At 37.9% G+C, this 24,365-nt stretch overlaps 1 protein-coding gene across 2 annotated transcripts; it reads right to left on the reverse strand.

Annotated features, from left to right (window-relative positions):
- Positions 1-370: 370 nt before the first annotated feature.
- Positions 371-23,873, reverse strand: Vlet (Valette). 2 transcript variants are annotated; one of them, XR_010952193.1, is made up of 4 exons: positions 23,735-23,873; positions 22,769-23,058; positions 21,954-22,596; positions 371-2,082 (listed from the first exon to the last, which is right to left on the reverse strand). XR_010952193.1 is itself a non-coding variant. In XM_067779766.1 (3 exons), the coding sequence occupies exons 2-3, from the start codon at positions 22,798-22,800 to the stop codon at positions 22,008-22,010; spliced, it is 621 nt and encodes a 206-aa protein (XP_067635867.1). In that variant the 5' UTR covers positions 22,801-23,058; positions 23,735-23,870; the 3' UTR covers positions 19,537-22,007. The 2 variants fall into 2 exon arrangements, 1 of the variants encoding a protein (XP_067635867.1); XM_067779766.1 differs by lacking the exon at positions 371-2,082 and having other exon boundaries at positions 19,537-22,596; positions 23,735-23,870.
- Between the last annotated feature and the right edge of the window lie 492 nt (positions 23,874-24,365).

Genomic DNA, 24,365 nt, shown 5'->3' on the forward strand with positions numbered 1-24,365 from the left:
GACGTGCGTTCAACTTGTCGAAATCAACGATTTCTACTATCCTCAAGAATCAGGACAAGCTTGAGGTGCTAAACGCTTCAAAGGGAGTATCAAGAGTTTCTTCGCAACGACCACAAATTCTCGATGATGTTGAAAGATTGCTTTTGATATGGATTAACGAAAAGCAAATGCAAGCTGACACAATTTCGCAGAATATAATTTGTGAGAAGGCTAAAACGATATTCACTACTCTGATTGAAAAGTCGCCAGGAACATCAACAGCAAGAAGGGAAGACTTCAAAGCAAGTAAGGGGTGGTTCGAGAATTTCAAAAAACGTACTGGTATTCATAGCGTTATAAGGCATGGTGAAGCAGCAAGCTTAGACGCTAAGGCTGCCGAGAGTTATGTAGGCGAATTCAAGAAGCTTGTGGATACTGAGGGTTACTTGCCCCAGCAGGTGTTTAATTGCGACGAAACGGGTCTTTTTTGGAAAAAGATGCCCAAGCGAACTTACATAACAGTAGAGGAGAAAGCAATGCCCGGCCATAAGCCAATGAAAGACCGCCTTACTCTGCTTTTTTGTTCCAATGCAAGTGGCGACTTGAAAATAAAACCGCTACTTGTCTATCATTCAGAGAATCCACGTGCCTTCAAAAAGCATAATGTTGACAAGAGTAAGCTAAATGTCATGTGGAAGTCGAACAGTAAAGCTTGGGTGACACGTGTTCTTTTTACTGAGTGGATCAATAATGTTTTTGGCCCCTCTGTGCTGAAATATTTGATTGAGATGGATTTGCCTCTTCGTGTCCTGCTTATTATGGATAACGCTCCTTCACATCCACCAAGTTTACAAGATGAACTCATTGAAGAGTTTAAATTCATCAAAATTCATTTTTTGCCACCTAATACAACCCCATTGCTTCAGCCCATGGATCAGCAAGTGATTTCTAACTTCAAGAAGCTTTACACAAAAGAACTTTTCCAGCATTGCTTTGACGTGACTGAAAAAACAAATCTTACTCTAAAAGAGTTTTGGAAAGATCACTTCCACATTGTTGCCTGTCTCAAAATTATTGATAAGGCATGGAAAGGCGTTACTAAGAGAACACTCGAATCTTCCTGGAAAAATCTTTGGCCCGACCGCTTTGCCGAATGCACATTTGAAGGACTCGACGCAGTATCTACGGATCCAATAACCAACGAAATAATATTTTTGGCTGACCGTATTGGGCTAGAGGTGGATGGAAATGACATCGCTGAACTTGTGGCAGAGCACAGTGAAGATCTGACTACCGACGAGCTTATAGAATTGCAATGTGATTTACAACAAGATGTTAAGAAGCAAACTTTATCAGACGAGGAGATAACCGAAGAACAGCAACCGTCTAGTGCAATCAGAGAAATGCTCAAAGCATGGGAGTTTGTGGCATCATACGTTAAAAAGCATCACCCCAGTCAGACAGCGGCAGTACGTGCAACAGAATTATTCAACGATAATGCTGTGTCCCATTTTGAACAAATTTTGAAGGGACGTCAGAAACAAACGACTCTAGACAGTTTTTTGCTTAATGTAGATTAATAATGCTAGGTACTAGGTTTCTTTCAATAAAAATTCAAATTGAAACATATAAGACTGTATTTTTTTTCGACCTGGAACGCATTATTTTAGTTTACATTGATTCTTATAGGAATAATGGTTTTGCTTAACGAACGTTTTGCATAACGAGCAAGATGCTAGAACCAATTGTGTACGTTAACCGAGGGTCCACTGTATTATAGATTTAAGTTGAACTATGTCCCGCACGTGATGCGACTTGTTTGTACGTGACAAATATAAAAAAATGCTTTTGAATTATAAATATGTGTTTTAATTAATATTTTTTTTCGCTAGTAGCAAGCTTGATTCTTAGTTATAATTTCCTTCGAAGACACTTTTTATGCACATGTAATATATTCGCTGAAATCTGAATAAAACTATAACGATTTCGAATGTTGGTTGACTTGATGTGTCCCGTACGTGACGTGGTTTGTTTGCATTTTTCTTCAGTATTTCATGACTTTTTTTAAATGTTTCTTCGCACTATTAAAGACTAGTATATAATCTATTAAATTAGAGAAAAAAAAGTATATATCTGATAAAACAATTAAGTACTATATGTAATATAAACCGTAAAATTAGTTGAACTTGTATGTACGTAAGAATGGAATGCACCCAACAATCATTAACCCAAAGACTCGACATTATAAAATGTATAGCAAGCTTGAAATTAAATTGCATTTCAAAAACACTAATATCTGGTGTGAAGAGTAGATACTGTAGGGTTTGTTTATTATTGTATTAGTTCAACTGTAATTTTTTATACTTGTGATTTTATCAATTTTTTGATTTCCAAAAATATTTTAATCATGTTAGCTTTTCTAATAGAAAATTTGCATTATTATAATTTTCTAATTTACTAGAACAAGTTTTTCTTATTAAATCATCTAATAGAATTTAATTCTTTTTTATAAATACGAGAAGTATTATTAATGGACCTTAAAGTCCATAGATACCTCGCACCAGTCTTGAACCAGACGTAAAAACAAACCGAAGCGGAATCACCGCAGTTCTGTTCGCCAGTGCAGGAGTTTAAAAACGAATCTGGCCTAGCGACTTCAAATATAATGCTAAGACCGTATCGTGAGAACAATCAAACACACCAGCATTTCCAGATACGAAGGTGTTTTAGTTGGATATAAATAGTTGCGCGCTCACACCACTTGCCATGTCTATATCTCCTCTCGTTCAGCCAATTCAGCAATGCATGCAATGCCATTTAGTTGTTCGATCACCTGTTTTCGCAAGCTCATATACATTGCCTTCTACTGCTAACACTGAAATTGCAAACCTCCCCTCCTCGCCAAACACCGCAATGCCTAACTTGTCCTATGCCCAACAGCTGGCGACGCCTTTTGTTGCTGGTAATAAATCTACACCTGGTAAAGCTGACACCTCTGTTAATGCCAATGTTGCTAACACAAATGCCGCTAACTCGGGCGCTTCTGTTATTGCTATCAATGCTAGTGCCAATGCTGCTAACGCCAACGCTGTTAATGCTGCTGTTATAGCTAACAATTCTGCTAACACCCACCTAACATTTCCTTCCAAAAGCAAACCTGCTATAAAGCCTATACCAACGCTAAGTCGAACCCTGCAGCTCAAGCCAATGCCGCTGCAAGCCCTAATACCAGATTACGCTCGCTAATGATACTGCCGCTGTTGCAAATTCTGCTGATATGAGCAGTGCTACGGATTCTGTTGATGTTTCTGGCCCTGCTGCAAACACTCTTAATAATGTGGATAGTGCTACTGTTGGCCGTCAAACTACCGGTGAAAGGAACAGCCCTAGGAGGACCATAATTCATGGCTGCAATGGGAGCAGCGAGCTCGAGGCTGTTGTTAAAAAGAAATGATTTCACATTTCCTCCTTCAAGCCGACGGTCTCCGAAAAAAATATCATAGATTTTGTCTCAAAGCATGCTGGAATTTACCGCAAACATCTTTCCTGCCGTAAGTTAGTGGAAAATGGTGTTCCACTCGATAGCCTGGAGAGCATAAATTTTAAACTCGGAGTCACTACTGCTTTGTATGACAGTCGTTTAAACCCCAACGTTTGGCCAGCTGACGTCAACGTTCGGCCCTTTCAGCAATTTGAAAGTCAGTCTAACAACACCTAGCTCTTATAAATCGCTCAACGCCGAACGAGCTACCCATCCAGTTGACAGAGCGGGTAGATCACTGAAAATTTATTTCCAAAATATAGGCGGCATGCGCGCCAAGGCGATAGATGTTCTCCTGGCCTCATCCCGGATGGACTACGATGTTTACGTTATCGTCGAAACTTGGCTTAATGAGGACTTCTTCGATGAAGAGTTTTTCGATCCTATGCTCTTTGTAACTTATCGCAAAGACAGAGATTATATCAAAACCGGGCTGAGAAAAGGTGGTGGTGTTTTTTTTGATCGCAGTAAAAAGAGGCTTAGGTGCCTCAGTCTTTGAATTACTTCACCGCGATTCCCTAATCGATCAGCTGTGTGTCCGTATCTCTGGCTCTTCGTGTTATACGCTCATATGCTGTTCATACATACCGCCAAACAGTTGTGACAGTCTATATAGTGCTCACATCGAAAATATTGTCAACCTTTGGGAAACTAATGCTGATGCTAATTTTTGTATTCTTGGCGATTATAATATGCCGGACATCACATGGCTGAATTTACAGAATAATGGCATTTTAACTCCTACAAATGTTACGCGCTTACATGAAATTAATCCCATTGATAGTTTTTTAATTTGTGATCTTATCCAAATTAATCATTTATTTAACGCTCTTTCTAGGTTGCTTGATCTTGTGTTTGTGGACGAAAATTCAATATTTGAACTGTCTGAGAGTACTCTCCCATTATGCGCGTCCGATAAACATCATGTTCCGCTTGCTATATTTATTCAATACTTTGACGCGATTCCCGTTTCTACTCTCGCGGACAATCTTTCTTTGAACTTCCGGCGAACTAATTTTGAGGAGTTTAATAATGCTTTCCTCGATGTAACTTGGGAAAATCTATTTAATTCTCAGGACGTCAGCGCTTGCTACGATACCTTTCTGTATAAGTTGTGTGAGATTTTTAATATCAAGGTGCCTCCTCTTGGGCCAAAACTATACAAACTGCCTTGGTACAACAAAGCTCTAAAAAATCTAAAAAATAAACGAAATAAGTATAACAAGTTGTATAGGGCTAATACTACGGATACGTTCCTCAAGGAGCAATATACAACTAGTGGAAACAGTTTAACGTTCTCGATACATTTCTGTATAACCAGTATATGATGGGAAGGCTCGAAACGGATCTAAAAGTAAATCCTAAGGCTTTTTGGAATTGTATTCGCTCCAAACGTGGCTCTTCTAATATTCCCACTTGCATGCACTTTAATGGCAAGTGCGCGCAGTCTCTGAATGGTTCTGTTGAACTCTTCGCTGAATTCTTTAAATCTAATTTTGAAGATGATGCTGTTGTTCCGAATCTGCTCTCTGCTGTCAATGAACGATTAGATTTTGAATCGCTCACGATCTCCAATACCGACGTTGGCAATGCTATGTTAACACTAAAGCCCTCACTGAAATGCGACAGTGATGGCGTCTGCGCGTATGTTCTGAAGCACTGCAGTGTATCTTTATGTTCACCTCTTTGCTACATCTTTAATTTGTCTCTATCATCTGGCATTTTTATTGATAGATGGAAATTTGCAAACTATAAGCCTATTGCTAAACTTACTGTTTGTTCGAAACTTTTCGAAAATATAATAAAAGATAAACTATCCTTTATAGTCAAACGCATTGTTGAACCCAATCAACATGGGTTTTCTGCCGGACACTCTACTGTCACTAACTTGGCGTCTTTCTCGGATTTTTGTATATCTGCATTTAAAGATGGATCTCAAGTTGATGTTATATACACGGACTTCTCGAAGGCCTTCAACTAAGTCTCTCACCAGATTCTCTTATATAAACTTGAGTGTATTGGCTTTCACTGTTTTTAAGCTGGTTGAAATTCTACCTGACGAATAGACTCTTGTGTGTTAAGATCGAAAATCTTAAGTCCCACTCATTTGTCGCAACATCTAGAGTGCCTCAGGGAAGTATTCTCGGTCCACTCCTGTTTGTGCTTTTCATAAATGATATTGGTTCCTGCTTCAAAAACTCCAGTTTTCTGCTATTTGCTGATGATATTAAATTTTTCTGTAGAATCAATGCCCCTTCGGATTCCTGCCTTCTGCAAAGTGACCTTAATAATGTGGATGATTGGTGTCGCGCCAATAATCTTTTCTTAAATGTTAAAAAATGCTTTAGTATGTCCATCTCAAAGTCCATGAGCTTTACTCTATTTCAGGCATCCAGTTGGCGTCAATTAACGAACATGTTGATCTAGGCGTTATCTTTGACTCAAAATTCACATTCACCAATCACATATGTTATGTATGTTAATGGCCTACAGGAACCTTGCCTTTCTTCGCAGATATGCAAGGGACTTTAAAGATCCGTATACTAAGAAAGCCCTATATATATCGTTAGTGCGCTCCAAAATTGAATATGCTTCCAATATCTGGGACCCCATCTACAGTAATCATTCGGCCAGAATAGAAAGAGTTCAAAGAAAGTTTGTCCGTTTTGCTTTGAACTCCATATATTTTAATAACCCGCTGCCTTCTTATTCTTCTCGTTGTCAACTGATCAATCTGCAATCACTTAATTGTGGGCTCTTTGGACTGTGCGACTCTTCTTGCGAAAATATCGTTTAATATGCAGAAAAATATCTGCGCGCATTACTGCCTTTTTACTTGAGTTCTTGTAGAGCAAATTACTTTTATTTTAGCCCAATTTTCCGCGCCCTTACAGAATTAAATAAGCTCTCTACTAGATTAAATATTGATTTTTCTGCGTCCAGAGATACATTCAAGGCTTCCTTTGACTTACTCTTTACATAATGTTGTACCTATTGTATATGTTTAATATTTATATTTATTTTATTTTTAATATGTTATTGTATCTAGTCTGTAAGATTCTTGATCATAGACTGAAGTAATAAACTATACTATACTCCTCCGACAGCTCAATCGAGGAGTATGTACGTGGAAGCCAAGTCGGCGGCCAACTTAGCCACTTGGGCGTTAATCCCTTTAACAGCAGTAGGGTCAACAACAGCTTCTTTGGACGCATATCCTAGAGGTTGGGATTCGTTTTTATATTGAATTTTATATTGCAACTTACACATATACCTTTTAGTTATAAGTACATCTAAATAAGTTGCTAACGATCAAAAACCATGGAGCAAGAGAGGTCACAGCATCATCAGAGGATCTTGTTGTTGTTGTTGTTGTTGTTGTTGTAGCGATAAGGTTGCTCCCCGAAGGCTTTGGGGAGTGTTATCGATGTGATGGTCCTTTGCCGGATACAAATCCGGTACGCTCCGGTACCACAGCACCATTAAGGTGCTAGCCCGACCATCTCGGGAACGATTTATGTGGCCACATTAAACCTTCAGGCCATTCCCTCCCTCCCTACCACCAAGTTCCATGAGGAGCTTGGGGTCGTCAGAGCCTCGTCTGTTAGTGAAACAGGATTCGCCGCGGATAGGTGAGGTTGACAATTGGGTTTGGAGAAGCTATATATTGCGCTGGCAACCTAAAAGGTTGCGCTACACAGCCCTTTGAATCTGGTATTTTAGTCGCCTCTTACGACAGGCATACCTACCGCGGGTATATTCTGATCCCCTAACCCGCTTGCTTGTCGAATTTAACCATTGATATATTAAAAAGCTTTAATGGCGCAAAACAAAAATTACAATCAGCGTGGAGTACCCGCAAATCAACGTGACCAACCACCACAACAAAGGAACCGTCGTTGGCGTGATTACCAACGCATGAATGATTACAATATGGGTAGAGCAAGCTCTTGGGCTGAAGAAGTCGAAATTGATGAGCGTTACAGGAACGTTGCTGAGCAACGCCGCCCGCCACCCCGACAGCCTCAACAGCAGCAGCAGCGACAACCGCAAAATAAAAGACGTGAGAGAGGTCCTCCGCCAGCAAAACCCACCGTCGAGACACCACCTAAGGACGAAATAATGTTTCAGGGTTCTATAGCATCGTCCGTCCCATTAACATTGACAGCTAGTCATAACATAGAGTACTCGAGTTATGTTACTCCACTTGAGGAATTTTGGAAAATGTGTGTGAAAGAGGATAATCGTTTTGAGAGGCAAGTACCGTTTGCCGTTTTCCAACATGTCATGTTCGGCGCTTTGCAAATAAGAATAGCGCAATACCAACGGTTTGAATGTGGTGATTGTCTATATGCCGGCTTCGTTGATCCGGTCATCGCGTTCGGTGAAAATTTTAAGATTCCGAAGATCTTACTTGACTACCTTGATAGTGTAGCGACTTGTATTACACCATCTGGCGATAGGGTAGCAATCAACCAACCTAAGGTTTCAATACCTCAAGGTCCAATCGCTGAAGCAGATTCGAAGGCTGCTGCACCTTCTGGAAGTTTCGGTTACCTAACGGATAGTAACCATAATGTGTATGAATGTTATGCTTCACCATTCATATCACGTCGGCTCATTGAGCAAACAATCGCGGCCAATGATGCGCGAAATTTCTCTGATTGGAATCCATTCCCTTCAGGCTGGTTAGCTGAGCCAGTTTTAATTACTAAGAACCTAGTCGGATACCATCGCCCGATGCAATTACATCCCGACGCTTTAAGTCTTCTGCGTCGTATAGGGTTACATCAGAGGATCTTCAGGATTATGTGTATTGGATGTTGGTGTCAATTACATCAATCTACAGAATATCAAGATCATACATATACTGAGTATCGTACTGCGTTATCCAAAGCTTTGGCAGAACAATCTGAAATCAAAAGACCGGATGGAGTCCTGGAATACGATACAATAGCAACGACCTATGGAACCTGGAGGAATGACATGAACTTTCGGAAAATAATTGCATCAATTGACATTCTCTATAAAAGTTTCCACACGAGAAATACAACTTGATAAGGTTTGAAACAATAAGTGCTCGGTATGGGCATTGTGCAGCCCTCTCAGCTCTGTTCAATCTTATGAAGACTATGGGCAAAACATTAGAATCTCAGGTGTCGCTCTGGATAAACAGTCCAACTATAGCAGGTGAATTCATTAGTGGTTAAGACCGAGGAAGATATGGACGATGGATATTCCTATTTCCCGTATATGATGGATATGGGCCTTATATTAAAGTCACATTATTCGTCTATTGTAAATCCAAACTTGTACTTCTTTTGTAACACTGCTGTAATATTACCAGAATACGCTTTACCCGCAACTAATTCTTATGCATATACCAGAATACGCTTGTATACATAATGCAGTCTTATGCAAATACAAATGCATATTCAAATCGACCACACGCAGTCATAGTGACCCTAATCAATTATATTTACCCCGGCATGAGTCTAACATCATACAGACATGCCGACATACAATGCTCAAATCTGTTTACGTTCTTCAACCCTATTTGACTGACACATTGACCAACTCGCTAACAGCATGACCAAACATCAGTAACAGTTTGTCAATGTTATCTACCAATATCTAAAATTAGGTCAAATAATACGATGACACAGAATATATGTATCAAGAATGTAGATACCTTTAGTATTAGTGTAATTACGTATGTGTAAAATAGGAAATTCTGTATAAATAGTAAGGCATTTCTACAATAAAAAGAATCACTTTTTAACGCTACACATCAGCGGTACTTCTTTATTTCATTTGACTTTACATGGCGATCCTGCCAATCTGATCTTTAATTAGCAGAACATTTGCTCATAAGCAAAATTCGCTAGATCTAACCAGAGATCCTGCCAAGTTCTTTTTTTTCTCAAAATAAATTAAAAATTAATGGCCAGTTTTGTGATCTAGACTGAATAAACGAAACTAAAGAAATTCAGTGCCCAAAAGGATGCAATTATGCGAAACATACGTAAATACATATCTCAACAAGACGTAATCCTTCATTATAAGGCTATAACAAAACAAAAGTAGAGAAAAGCAGAATACTAGACGGTCCAAGTACACGGATGTGATTATGTGTATGAAAAAGAACCCCGCGACAAGCATAGTAGTATCTATATTGGTCCGTATACCGTAATAGGTATTGACGGCGTAAACGTCACGTTAATTGATGACGAAACGAAAAAGAAAAAAATAGTACATAAAAATAGAATAAGAAAAATTAATTAAATTAAATTTTTAAATTCAAGATTATTTAAAGTTAATCTCTATTGTTAAATTAGAAATAAAACGTTTTTCTTCCAAACCTGAAAAAAAGACAATGAATTCAAATAAATTTAAACAATCATTAAAAATTAAGAACTTAATTCATACAGTAGAATTAAAACACAAAAAAATTGTTTTTAATTATAAAAATTAAATTTAAGTCCTACTTTAGAATTAGACTTTAGAATTTCATTTTTAATTTAGATCTAAACATAGATGTAGATTTAAATTTAGTTTAACAGTCTTAAACTTTTATTAAGATAAAATACATCACGTTTGGGACAGAAGAATTTGGCCAATTCTTCTTTTCCAAAGGGGGATGATGTAAGGCAACCCTTATGATAAGTGTTGAGTGACCATAACATCAATCATTAAATATTAACCACGTCAATTTTTTTGACCACACCAATCACTCACCATGAGGGTTACCTTCATAAACGTCACTTCGAATGACGCCAATTAATTTCGCGCATTCAACTCGTCAAGAAGCAAAAGTTTCCAGCAGCTCACATATATATATAAATACATATATATTAAATTTTCTAAGTTTGTGAACATTTTTATATTCAACAAATAAAACTTTAAAAAGACTATATTTAAAAAGTAAAGTTCATCAGTTTCTTGTTTTGGTATTAGAAGCAGTGTATGTGCGAGAAGTCTACGCAATTAGTATTGTGTGCCTTACTTAAGTTGCGTTAAAGCGTTTGGGCGATAACCTGCGTCAACTACGACGCAAGAATAAAGATGACCACGATGGTCATCTTACATGGCGACCGTGACGATGGTCGTCTTACAAAGTTAATTTTTAAAATTATTTAGGTGTTGTGACCTCAAGAAGGGCAAGGGCAAACGTAGATGTAACGTTAAAGTCTCGTTAAGAAAGAATACATTTTTCGATAAATCAAAGCTTCCCATTTTCAAAATGGTAGCTTTCGCGTATTTATGGATTAAAAACACTACCCTCGATTTCATTATGGATGAGCACACGATAGCAAAACATACGGCGGTCGATTGGAGCAGCTTTTGTCGCGAGGTGGTGTTTGATGGTATGATCATAAATAAGACTAAGATTGGCGGGACGGGGTGATTGTTGAAATCGACGAAAGTAAGTTTGGTCGTCGGAAGTACCACCGCGGTCATCGTGTAGAAGGGCAATGGGTGTTCGGTGGGGTGGAGAGGGTAACTAACCGATGTTTTATGGTACCTGTGGAGAAAAGGGACAAAAATACTTTGCTGCAAATCATAAAAGAATGGATTTTACCCGGTAGCATAGTTGTGTCCGATTTCTGGAAGGTTCGTTGATTTGATAATTATATATTTCATTCATTTATAAATATACATTTATGTATATCGTTTATAGGCATATGATTGCTTACAGGATGAGGGTTATGTACATTTTAAAGTGAACCACTCGCTCAACTTTAAAGATCCCGAAACTGGCCAGCATACAAATACGATCGAAGGGTTATGGAGGCATGCCAAGGTCTTTATGCCCCAATTCCACCGCAAAAAGCAATTCTTTTGCGGCTATTTGGCAAAATTTATTTTTTTGCGGCATTGCAAGGCTACTAATATTGACCCTTTAACAACATTTTTTAAAATGGCTGGGAACCTTTACAACCCATGCAACCCACGACTTGTAGAGGAGGAAGATGAAGATGATTATGAGGTCGATATGTCGGCGTGAGTTAAACGTAAGTTGCAAAATACTTATTTTTTAAGGGGCTATGTATGTATGAAAGTATTCTGCGCAGATATACTGTGGATAACGGTGGGGTGCAATAAAGCCATACGCAATAACGCCATACGGCTTTATTTCCAATCAGTTTGAGAAATAAAGCCATATGGCCTTATTTCCAATTACTAATGGAAATAAAGCCAGTATTAAGGTGACCAACCACCACAACAAAGGAACCGTCGTTGGCGTGATTACCAACGTATGAATGATTACAATATGGGTAGAGCAAGCTCTTGGGCTGAAGAAGCCGAAATTGATGAGCGTTACAGGAACGTTGCTGAGCAACGCCGCCGCCACCCCGACAGCCTCAACAGCAGCAGCAGCGACAACCGCAAAATAAAAGGCGTGAGAGAGGTCCTCCGCCAGCAAAACCCACCGTCGAGACACCACCTAAGGACGAAATAATGTTTCAGGGTTCTATAGCATCGTCCGTCCCATTAACATTGACAGCTAGTCATAACATAGAGTACTCGAGTTATGTTACTCCACTTGAGGAATTTTGGAAAATGTGTGTGAAAGAGGATAATCGTTTTGAGAGGCAAGTACCGTTTGCCGTTTTCCAACATGTCATGTTCGGCGCTTTGCAAATAAGAATAGCGCAATACCAACGGTTTGAATGTGGTGATTCTCTATATGCCGGCTTCGTTGATCCGGTCATCGCGTTCGGTGAAAATTTTAAGATTCCGAAAATCTTACTTGACTACCTTGATAGTGTAGCGACTTGTATTACACCATCTGGCGATAGGGTAGCCATCAACCAACCTAAGGTTTCAATACCTCAAGGTCCAATCGCTGAAGCAGATTCGAAGGCTGCTGCATCTTCTGGAAGTTTCGGTTACCTAACGGATAGTAACCATAATGTGTATGAATGTTATGCTTCACCATTCATATCACATCGGCTCATTGAGCAAACAATCGCGGCTAATGATGCGCGAAATTTCTCTGATTGGAATCCATTCCCTTCAGGCTGGTTAGCTGAGCCAGTTTTAATTACTAAGAACCTAGTCGGATACCATCGCCCGCTGCAATTACATCCCGACGCTTTAAGTCTTCTGCGTCGTATAGAGTTACATCAGAGGATCTTCAGGATTATGTGTATTGGATGTTGGTGTCAATTACATCAATCTAAAGAATATCAAGATCATACATATACTGAGTATCGTACTGCGTTATCCAAAGCTTTGGCAGAACAATCTGAAATCAAAAGACCGGATGGAGTCCTGGAATACGATACAATAGCAACGACCTATGGAACCTGGAGGAATGACATGAACTTTCGGAAAATAATTGCATCAATTGACATGCTCTATAAAAGTTTCCACACGAGAAATACAACTTGATAAGGTTTGAAACAATAAGTGCTCGGTATAGGGATTGTGCAGCCCTCTCAGCTCTGTTCAATCTTAAGAAGACTATGGGCAAAACATTAGAATCTCAGGTGTCGCTCTGGATAAACAGTCCAACTATAGCAGGTGAATTCATTAGTGGTTAAGACCGAGGAAGAGATGGACGATGGATATTCCTATTTCCCGTATATGATGGATATGGGCCTTACATTAAAGTCACATTATTCGTCTATTGTAAATCCAAACTTTTACTTCTTTTGTAACACTGCTGTAATATTACCAGAATACGCTTTACCCGCAACTAATTCTTATGCATATACCAGAATACGCTTGTATACATAATGCAGTCTTATGCAAATACAAATGCATATTCAAATCGACCACACGCAGTCATAGCGACCCTAATCAATTATATTTACCCCGGCATGAGTCTAACATCATACAGACATGCCGACATACAATGCTCAAATCTGTTTACGTTCTTCAACCCTATTTGACTGACACATTGACCAACTCGCTTAAACAGCATGACCAAACGTCAGTAACAGTTTGTCAATGTTATCTACCAATATCTAAAATTAGGTCAAATAATATGATGACACAGAATATATGTATCAAGAATGTAGATACCTTTAGTATTAGTGTAATTACGTATGTGTAAAATAGGAAATTCTGTATAAATAGTAAGGCATTTCTACAATAAAAAGAATCACTTTTTAACGCTACACATCAGCGGTACTTCTTTATTTCATTTGACTTTACATGGCGATCCTGCCAATCTGATCTTTAATTAGCAGAACATTTGCTCATAAGCAAAATTCGCTAGATCTAGTTGACCAGAGATCCTGCCAAGTTCTTTTTTTTTCTCAAAATAAATTAAAAATTAATGGCCAGTTTTGTGATCTAGACTGAATAAACGAAACTAAAGAAATTCAGTGCCCAAAAGGATGCAATTATGCGAAACATACGTAAATACATATCTCAACAAGACGTAATCCTTCATTATAAGGCTATAACAAAACAAAAGTAGAGAAAAGCAGAATACTAGACGGTCCAAGTACACGGATGTGATTATGTGTATGTAACAAGTTAATTTTTAAAATTATTTAGGTGTTGTGCTCTCAAGAAGGGCAAGGGCAAACGTAGATGTAACGTTAAAGTCTCGTTAAGAAAGAATACATTTTTCAATAAATCAAAGCTTCCCATTTTCAAAATGGTAGCTTTCGCGTATTTATGGATTAAAAACACTACCCTCGATTTCATTATGGATGAGCTCACGATAGCAAAACATACGGCGGTCGATTGGAGCAGCTTTTGTCGCGAGGTGGTGTTTGATGGTATGATCATAAATAAGACTAAGATTGGCGGGACGGGGTGATTGTTGAAATCGACGAAAGTAAGTTTGGTCGTCGGAAGTACCACCGCGGTCATCGTGTAGAAGGGCAATGGGTGTTCGGTGGGGAGGAGAGGGGAACTAACCGATGTTTTATGGTACCTGTGGAGAAAAGGGACAAAAATACTTTGCTGCAAATCATAAAAGAATGGATTTTACCCGGTAGCATAGTTGTGTCCGATTTCTGGAAGGTTCGTTGATTTTATAATTATATATTTCATTCATTTATAAATATACATTTATGTATATCGTTTATAGGCATATGATTGCTTACAGGATGAGGGTTATGTACATTTTAAAGTGAACCACCCGCTACTTTAAAGATCCCGAAACTGGCCAGCATACAAATACGATCGAAGGGTTATAGTCCGGGAGCCAGCGACATTTTTTAGTGACCAAAAGTACAAAAGCTGAAAATTTGTCCTAAGCTTTACTTGGCATCGCTAGTAAGTGAATGGACCACCAGCTGGCGCACTTCCGGGGGTGTAGCTGCGGCAGCCTCCCACACACGTAAAATAACAATAAAAAAACTAATACCGCAAAAGCTGAAATTTTGTTAATATGTTTATTATGTTATAAATAAATGAAAAAACGTGTCCAGCCGAATTTAGAGTGGGGGATTATGCTCCAGCTTTTCACGTAAAGAAGTGAAAAATATGCGCTGAGTAAACTGATACTACAAAAGCTGAAATTTTGTAAACTAATAGTTAAATTAATAATTTAAACGAAAAAAACATCCAGCTTTAAATTTAGTGGGGGAAGTGTCCAGCTGATGCAGTGAAGGATGCTGCGCACGGGTATGCGCTCGGGCGCGTGGTATCTTTGACTGCATCGGCTGGACACTTTTCCCTCACTAAATATAAAGCTGAATATTTTTTTCGTTTAACTTATTTAGTCAACTATTGTATTACCACATTTCAGCTCTTGCGGTATCAGATATCTATACTTTTCTCATTAAACACAGCGTGCAGTCCATACAGTTATTATACTCACTCATATTTTTGAATTTAAAGTAAATATTTACACATTTAAATATGTATACATAACATAAAAAGTAAATATGCGGACATAAGAGTGCCAATAGTAAATATATAGAAAGCCACTTTGCATAATACTGAGCCAAGATTGAATATGGCAGTTTTACCGAATATTATAGCCCAAGCGACCGAAACTTCTAGAAGCGGACCGCACGGCGGTGAGTCTATTGTATCTAATATTTCAAGGCTCCTTTCTCCCCACCACACCGTCCTCAGATTCGGCATAGAATTCGAGCAGATGAACAGCTGTGAACCGGCTCTATCCCCTCTCCTACTAAAATTTGGATGCTCTGTCTTTGTCTCTCCCGCTCTGCTCCGAATTTGCCAGAGTGACACCAAGCTATCCAGTGCGACCGTTGAACTTGTTCAAATCGGAGCTACCACAATGTCTAACGTACATCCCTTTTGTGTATATTGCTCTAAAAAAAGCGGAAAATTACATCTTTTTGATGCGGCCAAATTAAATAAGTGTTTATCGATATTAAAAATTCGGAAAGACGGTGATTTGACTTTCTCCAACGTTGTGTTGCCGGAACAGCCGAACAATTTTCAAAGATACCACAGCCAGTGCCATAACCGTTTTACAGCATTACCGCCTAAACAACGAGGATATGATCCCAAAAAGCAGGCATCTTTCTTTGCAGTTATATACTTAAGATATACATAAAATGAAAGGTATTGGAAATACCTATCCAACGACGTTGATAATCGGTTCAATACTTTAGAAGTAGCTTAGATTTAAAAAAAGCTTATTATGAACTTTGACCTTTAATAACTTTTGTTGTTGTTGTTTGCCCAACAAAAAAATATATCGTCGTTTCTTTTATTAATACCTATCGATCTCAATTTTTCGTTTTTTTATATAAGCATTGTCCGTATACTGCACTTGTTCCCAAAACGCCCTTTGGAGGGCATGCGAGACGATTTAAAGCACCAACAATTGATGAAGTGGCAATTGTCATTGTTGGAGACCAGTTTCAATCTCGCGATATTGTGCTACATCGAAGAAATGAAGAATTACGGCGTGTTTCAGAGCTTCACCGCAGCTATGATGCATTACAATCAGGGCTGTCATGGAATCCAAGTCGGTTTTGCGTTTTGTCGGAATTACAAGCCAATATTGATTTAAATTGGTGTCATAAAACCGTATTGGTTTTGCTCTTTTCGAATGTAAATAAAAGCGATGTTCGAATCAGCTGTTTTGCAGTGTTATCGGTGCACCGGCAATTTTGATGTTGATTTTTTGGCAAAATTTTGTAAAATTAATTGTTGTGCATTTAAACAGATATAAACAAATTTATTGAGTGGAAAATGGCATAAGCAGTCGTAGCGTTTATGTTATTGGATGAAGAAAGTTGTGGGAAGGTCAAAAGAAAAATTTTGAGAGATCGCAGCAATCCATTGGAGCTGCCAGAGACAGCGTAAGTAAAAATATTCCTTAATGTGCGTTTCTAAATATTTATATAGTGCTTGCAGTTTGACTGCATACCATACCTCACCTTCGAGCGGCGAACCCCGTTTCACTAACAGACGAGGCTCTGGCGACCCCAAGCTCTTCATGGAACTTGGGGGTGCGGAGGGAGGGATGGCCTGAAGGTTCAATGTGGCCACATAAATCGTTTCCGAGATGGTCGGGCCAGCACCTTAATGGTGCTGTGTTACCGGAGCGTATCGGATCTGTATCCGACAAAGGACCATCACATCGATAACACTCCCCAAAGCCTTCGGGGAGTAACCTAATCGCTACAACAACAACAACAACTGCATACCATCGCATAAACAAAGAGGCTTTCCGAATGGTATTGGACACCACTGAAGGACGCTTAACATGCTCGAAAGTTCTGCCAGTGCTGCAACTGGCAGCTACGTTACGATTTTTATCTGAAGGATCCTATCAAAGATCAGTTGGCAAGGATTTTAGCATGAGTGTAGGTGTCAACGATTTTAGATCATGTGCTTCGTGAAGCCCTTCGCTATATCTAGATGTTTCTCCATAAATTTAATCAAAATGCTGTTTTGCATTGAATTTTTATGCTTTTCCCTATTAAGAATGAAAATATATGTAAATTTACATTTATTTTTATAAAATAAACCTTTAGTTACTTACATTTTTAGAAAATATTCAACTGCAAGAGAAAAACAACTATGAAAAAATTTAAGCCAACAGCATTTAACTGATTGGTTTGTTTCCGATAGAAAAAACAATAAAATTGGATTCTGTGACACCTAAAACCGACACTAATTCCAATTCGAAAATTAAACCGATAACATTGGATTTCATGACATCAAAGTAATTTTTTTGTCATTAATTCCGATTCCGACAACAATTGGATTCCATGACAGCCCTGAATATCCATTTTTGCACTGGAAAGGTGACGACGGCTATCATATCAATATACGAATGATAGATCCACGAACCGGTCTTCTTGGTTTAATTTTCTGATAATGTATTCATCATAGGTCGTGACGTACAAAAAACAGTTAGTGCGATGAATTACTATTCGTATAGATTCATGATTCACCCACAAGAAGACAACTTTATTATGCGATGTGGCAAACTTTTCCACCAATACGTTGTTGACATGTATGCGAAAATTGAAGCAGAACGCCTTAATTATCTTCGATTCAATCAAGGCAAATTACGATCGGAAGAATACTTACACTTGCGAGATGCAATAGTGAATGATGGCAATGTTAATGATATCGGACGTTTAACAATTTTACCATCGACATATGTTGGCAGTCCGCGCCACATGCACGAATATACGCAAGATGCTATGTTATACGTTCGCAAATATGGTCGTCCTTACCTATTCATAACATTCACATGCAATCCACAGTGGTCTAACATAAAAAACAATTTATTTGATGGTCAGAATCCAACAGATCGACACGATATAACAACACGCGTATTTCGACAAAAAGTAAGAGCACTGATGGATTTGATTATCAAATTGCGAACTTTTGGGGAGGTGCGTTGCTGGATGTATTCGATTGAATGGCAAAAAAAAGGGCTGCCGCACGCGCATATCTTGATATGGCTGGTTCGTAAAATAACACCCGATCAAATTGATATCATTATATCAGCTGAAATTCCAGATGAAATCGGTGATTCAGAATTATTTGAAGTTATCACAAAAAATATGATCCATGGCCCTTGCGGTCAGATAAATATGAATTCGCCATGCATGATCGATGGAAAATGTTCAAAACGGTATCCAAGAGCTTCGGATACTATTACAGGGGCCGACGGATATCCGTTGTACCGACATCTTTCATTTCTTTTTTTGGTTGGTTGCTACGAAATGCAACGGGGTCTGCTAGTTTTAATATAAAAATTTATTGCTAATTCTTAAAAAATGGTATGGTGGAAAATCATATTAAATGGTATCCTAATATATTTTCAACATTTTCAGACACGGGAAAAAAATGGTGATTTACAAATGAAAATAAAGAAGCTTCGACTTCTCAAGGAAGTAAGCCGAGTACCGGCTCATGGGGAAAACGCGGTCGTGGAGGTCGAGTCGGTGGCTGGCCACCTGTTGATGTGGGCTTTCCTCAACTATGTACAGGTTTTTGTTGACGCATCACATAATAAGTGGAGCAGGTGTACAGGCCCGTGACATATATGCCGCATTCGACCAGTGACCGCGAAGAATTGTCCGATAGAGATCAAAGCGAGAACACCCACTATTCGTCAATTTACTTAGAAATAATTAAAGTTAAATTTGTAGTGCACTTTTTTTGCTAACGTAATATTCAACATAGTCACACTCGCGGAGTTTGTCTCATATACTACAAGTCCGAAAGAATATTGAGGAATATTTGTAAATGAGTCCACCATTTCATAGTGCGAGTGTTGAACATGTCCATAAACCAAGACGTACACCCCTCTGGGGATAAACCAGAAGTAACCCGGCGATGTCTATCTCGAAAGATTTGAACATTCCACACCCTAATTTAGTCGAAATATGCTCAGGAATATTTCGCCATCCTTATACAATTTGGGCGACATGAGTGCGAGCATATCGAACAACGAACTAGACCGTGATACAATGTATTTCTCTGTCCAGAAAAGCAGGAAACATTCTTAGTAATGAAACCAAAATTACTAGATCTTATTAATTATTTTATGCGAAACTAATCGCAAGTACCTAAACGAAACCAATTCACGGTTGTAGAAACTTGTTAAGTAACAAAAAGATTACGATTTAATATATTTATTATAAGCGATATAGCAATTATCAACTTGTAAATAAAAATCTGAAATCGGATTAAGTTAAAAAAAAAAAAAGAGGTAAAAGTCTAGTTGAGGCGTCGATTGCTAAAACGCGTCAAAAAATATCGAGAAAGGTGTCAAATGACGCGTATTAATCTCGAGAACAATAATCCGAAGGCGGAAAAGAAAAATTGAACCTCTTTGCGGAGATATTTGCAGCTGAAGTTGGCGATTTTCACGTGGTTGTGTTGTTTCGTACCCACAAAAAAAATTGTGAACATAAGTGTTTTGTGCGGATATAGTTTTGGTCTCCAAACCGGTGTTGGACCCACCCAGGGTAATTTTTTATAAGCGCGACCGAAGGCCGCCAACGCAGAAAGGTGTTCTGCGCAAAAATACTATGGATCCCACCCCCGGTTTCGGAGGTACCAGCGGGTCGTTTTTCGGGTTTTCGTTAATACCTTTTGAACGAGTTAAAATTTTTATTTTCCGCCTTCGGATTAATAATACTGATGTCGTAATACGCGTCGTTTGAGACCACTCTCGATATTTCTGGACGCGTATTAGCAGTCGACCCCTCAACTAGACTATTACAAAAAAAAAAAAAACAGAATGGTAAGCCTATGCGTAATTCATGTCAGACACTAAATCTGCATTTATTCACATAGAATACTAATCTTTACTTTTGGTACCATCGTTGCTGCTAAAATAAATCGCACTTCGAAAGTGGACCTGTGCGGGATTTCTGTAACTTTTTTAAGGCCGAGGCCAACTTGCCATATCCAAATAACACAGCTGAACCATCCAAACTTATGAAAATCAATGTAATTAATTGTGCATACCATAACGCCTTAGACATAACCATACTAGTAACCCAATTTATTTTTGGTATTTGTAACTTCATAACTTATAAATAATTGAGTTGGTGGTGAATTTATTTCCGCTAATTTCATTTTTGTTAGGATACGCAACTTATTATTAGTGCAATTTATAAGTGTTTTTTTTTTTTCATTTTCCTGTTTTAATATTATCACGTTTTATACACTGCTACAACAAGAACATCACGTTTTGTAGTTAACAGCCCCGACACATAAGCACTTTTTCATATAAATGAGTTTAACGCAAGCTTATGCATTATGAGTAGATTGCACGAATTTTTATGGAGAACGGTAGAGTGAGCGACATTGACACCATCATGGCCTGAAGGTTTAATGTGGCCACATAAATCGTTCCCGAGATGGTCGGGCTAGCACCTTAATGGTGCTGTGGTACCGGAGCGTACCGGATCTGTATCCGGCAAAGGACCATCACATCGATAACACTCCCCAAAGCCTTCGGGGAGCAACCTTATCGCTACAACAACAACAACACAAAATATGTCAGCAAGTATTTTTGTTGTATACGGAGAATGTTTATACCAGTGCTTTGCGAAATTTTTTATGTGAATGGGCAATGCGAAATAAGCTTCAATTGTCAAGTCTAAAGTTCTTTCATATTTACAAATGCAACATCTTGGTTGATTGTGGCGATGTTATTGGAATGCATAAGCTTCTGTTAGGCGCATCTTTATGAAAAATGTCATTGTGGCATGGCCTTTATCCACAATAATTTAGATTTTTGTCACCACGCTAGCGATACCGAAACTGAGTTACTGAATAGCACAATTGTTAAATTGTTGTTAAAAGTTGAAATTATGAAAAAACGCTGTTAAAAAAAATGAGTGAATACTTCTTTAAAATATTTATATTTTTTGAATAATCCCAAATTCATAAAAAATATAGAAGGTTTAACCAGCTCTTTTAAATAAAATTTCCATACAAATTTTGAATTAGATCTTTATAAACCTATTTTATTTTTTATGAAAATGTAATCGGTCAATTTTTCCTCCTATAAAAATAATGCATATGCCTTTGTCTATCGCTTACGATTAAAATAAGATATATTTTAAAAATAGAATACATACTTTGCATTGATTTCACGTCGTCAGTTGTGTTGGTATAAGATAGAAAGGGCTTAACACGAATTTTACAAATCTTAGAGGAAAATAATTTCTGAGTGCTGGGTAAAAATGTGTTGCTTATTAAGTCCGGTTTCGAAATTTTTACAAAGAGATGTTATAAAACGGAAGCGAATGTGAAAAACAAATATTCCAGCGCCTTTCCACAATTTACCAACATGAACGGTTTTACTTATCATTATACTTTTGTTTTAAATAAAATTGGCCTAGTAGTTTATCACATTCAATTATTATAATTCTTTAAACATACTTTTATAGTATAATCCCTTTCACACCAAACCCGTAACGGTTATATGTGCGTATGTCTTCCTCACTCCTGCGCATCTGTATATGCATGTATCTATTTATTTTAGGTTACTTACGCCATTTTTGATTGCCTATTTTTTCGGCATATATCGCATCCGGCACCGCATCACTTACTCCCTTAATTCTTTATGGTGTTGCTTTAAAGCATCGAGTTCATTCTGTATACATTCAAATTGGTTATACAATTGTAATAATTCCTCGTGGTTCATCTCCAAATTGATATCTTCACCAGTACCAGTTTTTAATTGTAACATAGCTAACGCATTTTTTGCACGCTGTTCACAGTGCGATGATATTTCTACATTTAATTTCCACGCCACATCATGTATTTCATTTGATTCATATCGTTCGCATGCTAAATTATTCATAATGGGCGTAGTTTGACGCACCCATAATCTAACAATAGCATCAATTTTTGCATCATCTTGTAATTGTAATTTTTCACGCAATTCAGAATGCAAACGCGTCGGTTTTATAACAAATGTTGTTGTACGTCGCAAAATATATGAAAATGTTTTAATCATAAGTAGGAAATCAGCACGTGGAACCCCGACTAATCGTTCTAATTCTTCCAGTGCATTTTCCGGTTCGATGGCATCTGCTGTCGCAATTGGTGCCATTTGCCGATGAACAAAATTTAATACTGTTGTAAATGTATCATACGGCAAGGCATTTATAATTTTAATACCATCTTTTGCTCTATTTAAAATAGTAAAAGAAATATACATTCATATAGTCTTACGATTATATTAATATGAAAATATAAGTGCAACAATTGTACCAGTACAGTCCCATGAACTTTGCACATGGTATATTTTAAATATTTCACTGATATTAACTTAAAACTATATCTATGCAATGAATTTCTCACCTTTCAGTAATTTTTATCCAATTTGCAGCCATTACTATAAAACTGAAAAATGTAATTAAAACAAAACGTGTTAGTCAAAGTTCAGCGACAAATTGAATGCTTTCTCGCATGCATGGAAAAGTGCCGCCGAAAAAATTTTCTGCTATATATCAAAATGGCGTACTGTCATGGCTGAATATGCTGAATAGCTGAGCAGTCTGACCAATCCTTTAAAGCCTTCCGCGATTTACAACCAGATTGACTGAATTTTTGTATGTGTGCGTGTCGGGTATTTGACGCTTGCCCCGCGACTATCAAATAAAAAGCCATTAATCAACATTTGCATTGAGAAACCGTAGTAGAGTTGTGCTTTTTCGTTCATTTCAGAGATTCGAATCTTTCGTTCTTTTTCTGATGAACGAACAAGTTGTTCTTTTTGTTCATCTGTTCTTTTTTTTTCAAGCAAATTTGATCAATGCTGCTCGCACCCGCGAAAAAAGCCAACAAGTATAGATGGGGGTGTGTATGCAGCAATGCTTTGTGTAGGTATATTTAAATGAGTAATGAATAAATAAGGTAATATATGTATATATTCAAGTTTAATAAATGTAATGATTAGTTTCTTATAAAACATGTTTTTCATAAATAGTCCATACATATATTTTTGTAGCATTGTCACACAAAGATGACCACACATATCTTTAGTGTAAGTGTCATCATCGACATTCGTGCTCACTGTGAATTTCTGCGTATGTATGTATGAATTTACAATGTTCGCGAACGAGAAGAGAGAAAGAATAACATTAGATAAAACGAGCTAAAAGAACAAATGAACTAAAAGAACAAAAAGAACAGAAATCGAAGATCTAGTTCACTTGTTCAGTTGAGAGACCCGGTCAATTGAACAAGTTCAGAACGAAATGACCCAACTCTAAACCGTAGCGTTCGGACGTGAATATTCCGTCATCGGATGATGAATTTTTTTACTTGCAACTACAGCAGTTTTATTAAATAATAAAAAAATTTAATTAAATAATAATAAAAGCTTTATATTCCATAAAGCTGCTAAACATTGATAATTTTCAATAAATTTTAATATGAATTGCTGTTCTTCCGCGCACTTGTTCATTTTGAATGTCGACACAAACTAAATACAACACTGCGTTTTGTCAATAACACCCCGCGATTATCAAATAAGCTGGCGTCAAATGAAAAAATCAAAAATTTTTGATTTTCATCAACGTGTAGCCGACAACAAATACGTGTGTCACGAAGCCACCCGACTGCACTAACACACACAAAATTCAGTCAATCTGGTTGTAAATCGCGGAAGGCTTTTAGCCACCACATCAATTTGCCATCTACCATGACGGAACGATACAAGGTGGCAGCATGGTGACATACCTACAAACATAAATAAATATTCAATGTACTTTGTTTTTGTAAATTCGATGGACAAATGTCAAAATCGTACTGCGCCGAAAGTTGATGTATCAAATCAAATAAAAAAAGGTTATGATCAGCTGTCCCATGCTGCCACCTTGTATCGTTGCGCCATGCCATCTACATACATATTCATCCACCATATCAGCTACCAAAACAACACATCATGGTGGCG

This window comes from Eurosta solidaginis, chromosome 4 (genome assembly GCF_040869045.1).
Source record: "Eurosta solidaginis isolate ZX-2024a chromosome 4, ASM4086904v1, whole genome shotgun sequence".
NCBI classification, from domain to species: domain Eukaryota; kingdom Metazoa; phylum Arthropoda; class Insecta; order Diptera; family Tephritidae; genus Eurosta; species Eurosta solidaginis.

Excerpts from the sequence above, each read along its gene's own strand:
- Vlet (XM_067779766.1), bottom strand. The coding sequence starts at position 22,800 with ATGGCTGCAAATTGGATAAAAATTACTGAAAG. Across the intron at positions 22,597-22,768 it reads TGGATAAAAATTACTGAAAG|AGCAAAAGATGGTATTAAAA; the intron begins GTGAGAAATTCA and ends TATTTTAAATAG.